This window comes from Alligator sinensis, unplaced genomic scaffold (assembly GCF_000455745.1).
Source record: "Alligator sinensis unplaced genomic scaffold, ASM45574v1 scaffold1170_1, whole genome shotgun sequence".
Taxonomy (NCBI): domain Eukaryota; kingdom Metazoa; phylum Chordata; order Crocodylia; family Alligatoridae; genus Alligator; species Alligator sinensis.
Window position 1 is genome coordinate 549,693 of NW_005842859.1, and position 10,876 is coordinate 560,568.

General features: G+C 62.2%; 1 protein-coding gene and 1 pseudogene across 1 annotated transcript in view; one reads left to right on the plus strand and one right to left on the minus strand.

The window, feature by feature from the left end:
- The window catches only part of NSD1 (nuclear receptor binding SET domain protein 1), a 46,420-nt gene that overhangs the window by 22,270 nt on the left and 13,274 nt on the right, over positions 1–10,876 (minus strand). Inside the window, 6 exon segments of the mRNA XM_025191794.1 lie at positions 6–184; positions 312–433; positions 2,877–3,270; positions 3,272–5,341; positions 6,978–7,150; positions 8,324–8,459. Of these exon segments, the coding sequence (XP_025047579.1) occupies positions 6–184; positions 312–433; positions 2,877–3,270; positions 3,272–5,341; positions 6,978–7,150; positions 8,324–8,459 (3,074 nt within the window).
- Positions 8,437–10,876, plus strand: part of LOC112547990 — a 4,819-nt pseudogene continuing 2,379 nt past the window's right edge.

Here is a 10,876-nt window from a genome sequence, read left to right on the forward strand (position 1 = left end):
GGGGCTCTTCGGAGAGGGGCGGCTCTCGCTCGAGGACCGGAGGAGACTCTTTGGTTGAAGAGGAAGATGGAGTTGAAACGAAAGGGCTGTGCTCTAGCCGCCTGCTCTGAGCGCCACGGCCAGGGCTGCGTGGTGCGGGAAGACCTTCCTCCTCTTGACACTCAGACCTCTCTAGGGCATTCACCTGGCACAGCAACACACACAGATGAAAGCGCGCTCGGCCCGGGCAACACCATGCACACCGCAGAGGCGAAGCAAGCAGCGCCGGGCCGCTGGGGCAGGGTGCGGCGGCAGCGCCGGATCTTGCCTACCTTCCGTGATGGCTCATGGCTCTTCCTGGGCTTCTTCTTGGGCGCAAAGATATGGTCGTACTCCTCAGCATACTCCAGCAGCCGCTTGCTCGGCTTCCTCAGGCGCTTCCGCTCCGAAATGACTGCGAGCAACAGAGAGCGGCGTCAGCTCTTGGGGCTAGGATGAAACCCCCACAGGGGCCTCCTCCCAGGCCTAACAGACAGAAAGGCTCAGAGCCGCCCGAGCCCTGGACCTCGCTGCAGTCTCTTTGATCCCTGATCTTGACTGCCCGGGACTGGCAGAAGGGCCTGATCTCCCAGAACGGGGCGCCCTAGGAAGCCAGACCCCGCATCCTGTGTCCCACGCTCCGGAGCCATGGCACCTCAGACGCCTGCACCCACAGCCCTGTCAGCATCACTTGCTGCCAAGCCTTGCTCCAGCAGTACCCAGCCTGGCCAGGCAGCCCCTGCCTATCCCGTGCGCTGTGGTCCAGGCCGAGAGGGCTGCTCTCCTCAGCGCGGCTCTGGGGCAGCCCAAGTTCCACCACCAGCTGCTGCAGATGCATCGTTCAGGTTGCAGGGTCACCTGCCCCTACCCACGTCCTGTTTTCTTCCACGTGGCGTTGCGCCTGGAGGAGCCGGCAGCTCTTGCAAGACTCTGCAGGGAAGTGCCTGCGCCAGGCGCCCTGCCTGCATCCTGAGGAAGCCTCTCTGGGCTTGGAGATGCCTTATCAGGGGTTCCCAAGTGCTCCTGGACGGGCTGCCAGGAGATCACCATGGTGAGGGCCACCCAGCCAAGGCAGCGTCCCGTCCATGCCAGGAGCCTGATGGAGCAGGAGCCATCTCCAGCCCTGCCCCTGGGCTATGGGGCAGGGCACATGGTGCCCACAGCCTGCCATCAGCTTGCAAGTGCCCCTGGCTGCCTCTGGGCTGGGCAGTGCCCTGCACCCTCTGTCCTCTTCTGCCTTTGCTGGTTGAAGGGCTCCTTAAATGAGAACCCCAGGAGATTTTCACAGGTCAACCCAGTGCTTCATGCTGGAATGCCCTGGGGTCTTGAGAACAAGGAGAGAATAGCCTCTGTCCCACACAAGGCTCCAGCACGTGTGTGGGCTTGCATTTGTGTGTGCACAGCAACATTCACATACACATGCGCATGCATGTAGGAGCTGCCTACCCGTCTACATCTCGGCAGTCGTGTTCCTAGCACAGCTCTCCTACACAACCCCAGTGCAATGGAGGCGCCTGGACAGGGCGGCCAGGTCTTCCAGTGGCACATTGCTTAAACGAGTGTAAACCCACCAAAGCGCAGCAAGCAGTGCTGTCTGCTCATGACAGGCGCACTCTGCGTGGGGCAGCGCAGAGTAACCCCAGGCACAGTGTGGGGCAGCCTGGGGCCCAGGCATTCACGGCCCCTGGTACCTAGGACATAGCAACTGCAACGTGTGATCTTGTTGGGCTTTGCTGAGCCTCGTGGGCACTGGCGACCCAGTCCCTCCTTAGCCAGGCTGCTCGCTCTACAAGGACACCCACATTCAGCCACTTGCAGCAGCTCCTGCCCTGGGCAGACCCAAGACGTGTCGCTGGCCAGGAACACGTTGAATTTCCCCTCACTGCACATCCTGACTGCAGGGGATGACCGCAGCTGCAGGGTGGCGACATTCAGGGCACTGTACCTGGGGAACACACAGCGCCAGGTGCTTCCCCACCTGCTAGGCACCGCGGTGACAGGCAGGTCCAGCAGCTGCCAGGACATGTTGCAAAGCCAGCCATGCTTTCCCAGGCAGGCTCCCAGGGAGGGCCAGGAGGGTAGAGTCTGGGCTGGACTTTGGTCTAGTTTCTACCTGCAGAATTGGATGCCTGCTGGGAGATCAGCCTGTCCCGTGCACACTGCCCCCAGCCCCATGCACCCGCCTTGCTACGCTGCTGCCTCTTCTCCTGGGGACACCCCACAACCTGCCCCCACTCCCCCAGGCCCGCTGCCTCCCTGGGCTCCAGGCTCCCCTTACTCAGACTGTCCCTGCACGACTGCTGATGCCCTTCGTCAGTGCATGGCTCTCATGCCTGCAACATGCAGCAGGCTGGAGGCGGAGGTGGGTCTTCACTTGCTTGGTGAAACACCAGCACACCCCAGGGCCTCCAACTGCACCAGCCACTGGGAGCCTGCATGCTATTTGCAGTGGCAGCATCACCCACGAAGCTCCCAGGGGCACCCCCTGACTCAGCCCGTACATCCTCGTAGCTCCCAACTGTGCATGGCCCCCGCGTCACCACCTCTCACCTTGCTCCTGCTTGCAGCAGCCAGATGTGGCTCTGCTGGGAGTGCGGTGCCAGAGGCAGGTTATGGACCTGCGCAGGGAAAGGGAGCGGGACAACGGAACTGGGCGGGAAGCTGGGCAGAGTGGTCACGGCTGCAGGCAGCAGGATAACACGAGGGAAACCTGTGTCCATGCAGGCCGTACTGAACTTGGAGCAGCTCTCAACAGCGTGCTCGTCCTGTAGAGCAGAGCCTTGTGAAGTGTGCAGATATGCACATGTGCACACATGCATGAACATACATCCACATGCATGGAAGCCTCACTCCCTTACCTTGTGCAGGGAACTCAGCCCGGGGTGCAAAGCTGCCCAGATCCGGCTCCGTGTCAGGCTTGTCGCGTGCCGTCAGCCGTGGCATGGCCGAGTCCCGGTGGTTCTGGCAGCCCTGCCCTGCTGTGTTGCTTGGGCTGGGGGCAGGAGGCCTGTGCACCGTGCACTTGCTTCCCTTCAGCGGGAAGGTGCTGGGAGTCCGGCCCTGGAGGGCCCGCTGTGAGCTCCCTGGGGCCCGAGGCCGGCGGCCTTGCTTACTGGCTTTTGCATTGCTTTGGTTAAAACGCTGCCAGCGCTTCTTGGGCGCCACGTGGTTGGCACCGCTGGACTCCTCACCCAGGGAGCACTCGCTGTTGGCCTCCGAGTCCAGCTCTGGGCTCTCGCTGTTCTCGCAGCTCGGGCATCCCACGGAGGGGGTCTGAGCTGTCGGAGGAGCACACCGAGTCCTCATCGGTGGAGTGCCCCAGCAGCCCCAGGGGCCCTTTCCTTTCCGAGCTGCCCGTGTCCTTGCCCAGGGGACCTGTCCCTGCCCCCAGCACCTCTCTGCGCTTGCGGGACCCGCCGGCAGCTGCATCCCGCGAGAACCGCCCAAGGGCTGGGGCAGGTCTGTCCAGCTTCGCCTCCTTCCTGCTCCCCGCTCGCTTGGACGGTGGCTTGGGCTTAGCACTGTGGCGCCTGGCAATGCAGTTGGTGCCGTTGGAGCTGGAGGCTGGAGCACTGCCTGGCTCCCTCTTGCTGGCCCCGAGTCCAGGGAGCTTGGCCCCTGTGCTGGACAGGGAGGGTTCGCTTGCATTGGGGCTCTGCCGCGCCACCTCCGGGAGACAATCCCCATTCCGCTCCACCTTGAAACGGTGGCCCAGCGCAGGCAGCAGCTTTGGGGCACTGGCCGGGCCACTCCCGGGGCCGTCGCCACAATACACAGCCAAGTTCTGAGCCACCATGAGCTGCTGCTCCTTGGTCTTGCTGTCATGCATGTCCTTCAGCATCATCAGCAGGGTGCTGAACTTGTAGTCCGGCTCGATAGGCAGGCCGTGGCCAGAGGCAGATGTGAAAAGCGAGGGCACGGCGGGCTTCGGGGGCCCACCGCCACTCGCCTCCTCGCTGAGGGACCGGAAAGACAGCGAGTGCTTCACCACGGCCGCCTCCACCTCGGCTGCCTCCTGGCACTTCTCATGCACGTTGTTCAGCAGCCGCTGGCCGTCTGCCCTGCTGCCTTTGCCGAGCAGTTCCAGGGTGGTGCCAGGGAAACCTTTGGTGTCGGCAGTGCCGCGATGCGTGCCGCTCTCCTCCCGGGCCGGGCTGGGCTCTGGCCCTGCGGTGCGCAGGGTGCTTCTGCCTGACAGCAGCTGGAGGCTGTGAGGCGGTGCAGCCCCCTGGCTGGGCGCTCGGGCAGGAGGGCCAGTGCCAAGGGGCGTAGTGTGCTTGTCTGCAGGGGGGAGATTGTCGCGTCGGGTAGCCGCAGGGCACAGGCGGGCAGGGGTGGGTGGCTCAGCGTCTGAGGAGGCTTCTTCGACCTCCCCTTCTTCGGGTCCCGACTCAATGCTGATGGTGTGGGAGCTCTGCAGGGGTCGGTGGTCCCGATAGGCCCGTTTCCTGGCTCTCCGGCCACTGCTCTGAGCCAGGCGCACAGCACGGCTCAGGCTCCCACTGGCCCCAACAGGAAAGTCCTCATCCAGCGTCTCGTCGCTGATGTGCAGGGCGCCAAAGGCTCTCTCGGGGCTCTGGTCCATGAGGTCCAGGTCGCTATCCCCATCGTCCTCCGAGGAGGAGGAGGAGGAGGAAGAGGAGGAGGAGGAGGAGGTCAGCGAGTCGGAGTCGCTGTCCAGGTCCCTGGCGCCAGGCATGGAGTAACGGCTGTGCTGCTGGGAGCCACGGTAGAAGCTGCCAGGGCTGCCCCCCTCCGTGGAGGGGCTGGAGCGCGAGTCCCGCGGGGCGGCGCTGCTCGGGGCCCCGTATGTGTGCTCCTTCTCAAAGCGCCTGTCCCCAAAGGACGCCAGCAGGTGGTTTTCCTTGGGGCCGCCGGAGATCGTCAAGCTGCTTGCGATGCGCCGCAGCTCGTGGGACGCGTGCTTCTCCGGCAGGTTCCCCCCCAGCAAGTTCCTGGCCATGCTCCTGGGCGCCTGCCCCCCGAACCCCCTCTTCACCGTCTCCATCCGCACTCTGGTCTTTTTTACCCTCGTCCTCTTCCGGCTATCGGAGTTCTTCTTCACTTGTGATTTGGTGCCTGACTTGCCCTTCTCATTGCCCGTGTACCTGGAGGGAAATGCCAGGGAGCTGAAGCAGCCATTGAGCTGCCGGCCCCGCACCGTGCTGGGGCCGTTTGTGCATGGTGGCTGCAGCTGTGCCCCCTTCCTGCGGCCTGGCTTGCGGGGGCTCGGGCTGCGCATCCACTCCTCCAGTCCCTGCAGGAGCAGGTGTTCTGCCTGGGACACACCGACCTTCCACTTGGCCATGAACCGCTGAGGCACCTGTGAGAGGAGACAAACACAGGGACCATCAATGACATGCGGAGGAGGGGGAGAACAGACACAGCCTTGCTCCTGCAGCCCCTCCACAGCCTGGTGAATGCCACCCTGGACATGTGCACGAAGCACCAGAAATCCCCGCAGCAGCCCGGCTGCAGGACCTGCCTCTAGGCACCTCAGCCTCTGGGATTCACAGAAATCACAAGAGCCCCAGAGCCATGGGGCTGGCAGGGACCCCAGAGGTCACGTCCAGTCCAAGTCCTGCCTGAAGCAGGATCAGCCCTGTCCAAACCAGCCCAGACAAGTCCATCATCTAAACTACATAAGATACCATCAACCCTGGCACAACACAGACATCACACCTGACCCTGCCACAGGGGAAGCAGGGGACCACAGCCACCTGCATCCTGCTTCTACACAAGGCTGTTAATAGACGCACCAGAGACCCAGGCCAAGGCCTTGCCCCCACTGCAGAGAAAGCAAACTCCCCCCCCACCCTCCCCCCAGTCCAGACCAGTCTAAGCAGAGATAAAAACTTCTTCCTGACCTGCCTGAGCCTGAGCGTGGGGGCAAGACCCTCCAGCCAGGACCCTGTGGGACTGGTGCCAGCAGGAGCACTGGCACAGCCCAGTCCCTGTCCCCAGCCTGGGCTGCAGCAGCACCAGCACCAGCACCAGCGCCTCTGGGAGAGGCTTAAAAATCCTCCGAGGCATAGAGCAGAAAGGGAGCGACCAGCACAGTGCAGAAGGCTGGGACACCCCCATAGCAGAGCGCGGGCATTGGTGCATCTAGATCAGACGATGAACAAGGGTTTTAAGGACAATGCCGCAAGCCAACATCAACCCCAGGCCTGGGGTTGGCTTCTGTGCCTGCCCCTGCTCTTTCCAGGGTTACACACAAGATCTTACCGGCTCAGAGTAGCCAGGGGCTGAGCAGCAAACAGCCAGATGCTTGGGCGGCTCTGCAGGAGATCTGACACCAGCCTGGCACAGCACACAGGTAAAGCGGCTCTTCCCAGAGCTGCAGCCGTGCAGCCCAAACGCACAACAAGGTACGAGCCAGAGACCTCCTGGGGCCTCAGAGCACAGACAGGCCCCAGGGGAGCACAGCAGTGATGCCAGACTCTGGGATCAAGAACAATCCTCCTAGTCCCATGGCGAGTGCCCTGTCCAGGGACGGAAGGGGAACAGCATAGAGCCCCCATCTCCGATGGCAGCAAACATCTCCGGGGCTGTCCCCTTGTGGGAATGTGTCCCATGTGTGGAGGGGAGCACCCCCACCCTGCGACTCGGCAAGCAGCACTGTGCGCTCCTGTGCTCAGCACGCTCACCGCCTGCTTCCTCTGGGCACCTGGGCAGTACACTGCTGCACAGGGCACGACTGCTCCAGGAGCTCCTAGCACATGTTCCAGCTGCTTTAGCGCTGTGCCTGATCAGGTCTGGAGCAGCGGGGAATCGGCCAGAAGGGGGGCTGATGAGTCTGGGAAGCTATTTCAGCAAACCACTTCCAGACACCGAGTGGGTGGTGGCACTGATGGGTGCCAGCAAGTCTCTGGAGGCCCAGGCATGAGCCAGCTGTGCTGACAGATGCCGAGAAGGACCCACCATGCAAGCCCAGAGCACACAGCATGGAGCCCTACCTTATGCTTGTAGCCTTTTTCTTTTTGCTTCCCTCTCTTCCGCAGAACCGGCAGCTCTTCAAACTGGTGTCTGCCCTCAAAGGGCATGATTGCTTTCCCGGCCACCCAGGCCTTCTCTGAGGGGTCCCCCAGGGCTTCGACGTAGTATTCGCGGTATGGTCTCCGGTTGGACGCTGCGGGAAGGGACCAGAGGGGATCAGCGCCTTGCGTGCAATGGGGCAAAGGTGTTGGGAGCACAGCACAGACAGTGACATCTGTCCACTCAACCAGCACTGGCTTAACTCCCCATGCTCCTGTGTTACCGCTGTCCCGGGAGAGGGTGCCCCTGCCTCAGTGCTCCAGGCTCCTTGGCTGGCACCATGCACCCAGCAATGGGGACTGCTCTGAAACAGGTGATCTACAGACCCATGCACCTGCCTCCACTGCAGCAAAGACTCAAAGCTGGAGGGCAATGGGTTGGCAACTCCCCCCCACGAACACACGCCTGCCTCCCCTGCCACAGGGACATGTCCAGTGGCCACCTCTGCCTGGATTGCAACTTGTTCATGTTACACTGTCTCCCTGGAAATGAGCCCTGCTGTGCACAGGCTGCAACTTTAGGGAGGGAGCTCTCATCTTCCACCTTTGGTCCCCCTTCCTTGTTCAGCTGGTTACTGCCAGGCACAGCCCATTCACTCCAGATGCAAGGGGATGGGGCACCTTTGCAGGATGTTTCTCCCCACTCCACCCTGTGAGCATGCAGGTGGTGCCAGAGGAGCTGCAGGGTTACACAGGGTGCACGCATGCCCAGGGGTACCACTAGCAGGGTCACCACATGGCAGGCAGGTCAGAGGGCTCTGGGCAAAGAGGACCCAGAGCGGGCACTGGGCCCATGCATGGATGGGATGGCTGCGGGGCCCCAGCCCGGGTTGCGTTCTGCCCAGCAGTGCATGGAGACACCTTCCAGCTCCAAGGCATCCTGGTGCTTGAGACAGGGGAATGCCTTCACCCCTGGGTTGGCAGGAAGGGCAGCGTGCAACTCTGCCCAGGTGCAATGAAGCACCAGTCTGAACCTCTTTGGGCTCCTGATCCACCCCTCGCCCCTTCTCCCTGCTGGCCCTGGCTCCGGCTCCCACTGGCTGGGGCTGGGCTGCCTCTTTTTACCTCCGCCCTCGTCTCTTTGCTCAGTGCCATTCAGCACCATTGCCCATCTCAGGGCAGCAGAGCCCACAGAATCCCACACATCTGGCACATCCATTGAGTTTGGATGTGGGGCTGCTCGGGGGCTGCTACAGTGCACCCTCACTCTTGGAGAAGCAGGGGTGACGCACAGCTCACCAGCAGCCCCAGCCATGCAGGGGCGTTACCTTTCATCTTCGAGTGGCAATCCAGTGTCGGGTCGAGGCAGATGGTGCAGGGCCACCAGGGCCGGCGGCTGAACTTGGCCCAGACGAGGTCGTCCATGTCATACTTCACTGGCGTGGGCTTCTTCTTCACACGATGCTTTGGACAGAAACCAGAACAAGAGTCAGTGGCAGTGGATCAGGCATGGTGGTCACGTCCTGAGGGGTCACCCTGGGCCGCGTGCTCACTAACATCCCCGTGGGGCTTGCCTGTCCCCCAGCTCGCACCAGCACAGCCTGCAGTGTCCTAATGATGGGCACGAGGGCCAAAGCATACACCTGCCCACACGGTCATCTCTCCGGCCTCTATGCCTCACTGAACCATGATGCTGAAGCTGCCAGGAACCTACTTGCTACAGGGCAGTTGCTCACATCCACATTATTAGCAAAGGAGAACTGGCCCGGGGGGTGCAACAGCAGGGATCCGCCGGGCACAGAAAAAGCGACAGTAAATCCTGCTCCGCAGAGCCGTGCTGAGGCCCCAACATGTTGATGTGCTGAGTTGGGAGCCAGAACTGCACCCACAGCATCAGCAGAGATCTGCACCACAGCGTCCCCCGACCCACCGGTCTGCCCTCGAGGCCACAGCACGATCATTTTAAATGCTGGTTACACTAGTTTTTTTGGGGTGGGAGCAGAAGCAGCTGCCGAACAGCAGCACTGCACTGAACCTCCAGATGTGCCACGAACCCCAACCTGCAACATCAGAACAGGGAGATGGGTGGTTCTGCTCTACTCGGCACTGGGGAGGCTTCACCTGGAGAACCAGGTCTGGTTTGGGGCCCTGCACTTCAAGAAGTTTGGGATGAACCCAGTGCAGAGCAACAAAAAATGATTAGGGGCCTAGGAAGCAAGACTGAGCAAAGGCTGAAAGAGCCAGGGCTATTTAGAGTGGAGAAGGGAAGACCGAGGGGGGATTGGATAAGTCTTCCGACACCTGGAGGGTGATTACAGGGAGGACAGAGATGGGCTTTACTCTGCGGCTGCAGGGGACAGGACGAGGAGCAATGGCCTCAAGCTGCAGCAGGGGAAACTGAGGCTGGAGAGGAGGAGCTTTCTGGCTCCGGGGGTCCAGCACTGGAACAGGCAGGGAGAAGCTGTGGAGTCTCTGCCCCTGAAGTTTTCAAGAGCAGGTTGGACAGGTCCTTGACTGGGAGGGTTCCTGCCTGGACTAGATACGACCTTGTGAGGTCCCCTCCTGCCCTGTGACCCTGCCACTTTCAATATTTAGACTGGGGATCTTCCCCCTGCACCCCAAAACCCTTAGACAGAAGTCACTGACAGTGACTGAGAAGCCGTAGGACCAGGGAGGGCCTGCTGGAAAGTACAGCACCACCACAACAGCTTCTTGCACAGAGCTCGACACGCCCTTTCCAGCTGGGGAAAGCCGCCCGCAGCAGTCCCAGCTGTTTGGAGCACTTTACATCAACCTGAGGCCAGGACCGGGTCCTGAACTGGACTCTGGACAGTTTCATATGCTGAAGGGAGCAGGAACGGACTTGAGGCGGCTTGGAGCAGGGATCGCGTGTCAGTGCGCAGCTCCCGAGTGATCGGTGGTTGGTAGGAGCTCAGCTACGTGGCCCTAGACTTTGTCCACAACACACGCACACGTGCCCACACCCCCGTCTTACAGGAGACAGCTGCAACTCGCTGAGGACCTCACCAGGGCATCAATGTTCAGGGAAAAAGCAGAGGCTCTCCCTGGAAGACACCACGGCCACAACCTGGTGGCAGCGTGCGCACCCGTGCCCAAGCCCACCCATCCCGTTACCAGGCCCTGCACAACAGACAGAGCAGGCATGGCCATGGGGCAGAGCCCTCCCATCTCAGCAACTTGCTCCCCTTTAAAGAGGCTGCATCGTGCCATGGGACAAGGACTGCGCATGGCTAGCGATGCCCATCCTAGCAGCCTGCCGTGCTGCTGCTTGCCCCGCTGCCCTCACTGGAAGAGCCAGTGCCGAGAAGCCCACTGCAAGCAGCCCTGGCTGGGAAGGTGCTGTCCTGCCCCGGGCTAGAGCTGGCTGGAAGGCGAGGCCTCCAGTGCACGTGCCCCCATGCAGCGCTCTCCTGTCCCTTGTTAAGGCTGATAGGCAGCAGCTTCCCCCAGATGCCCTGCTGGGATCCCCGCTTCCTGCCCAGCATCGCTGCCAGCCCCATGGCAACCATGGCTGCCTCCCACATGCGGGGGGAAGGGAAGGGATCTCAGGGCAGGTGGCCAGGATCTCAGCAGGCACCATGAGGCTGGGAGAAGGGGCTACAGAGCCAGAGCAAGGACAGGAACCGGTCCTTGTGGGCACCATTGTCTGGTGCAGGAGGACGGGCATGCGGTCCCTCAGAGCCATCCTGAACCTGCTGGCAGGCACCTGTGCCCCAGCCCCTCCAGCAGCCCTGCCTAAGGGGACGTGGGCTCCCTGCGTGGCAGCCCCGGCACCCTGGGGATTCACCCCCAGCAGACGGCTGCTGGCAAGCGGCTGTGTGGGGGCCAGGCACTGCCGGGGAGGCAGGGAGGCGGGCCGG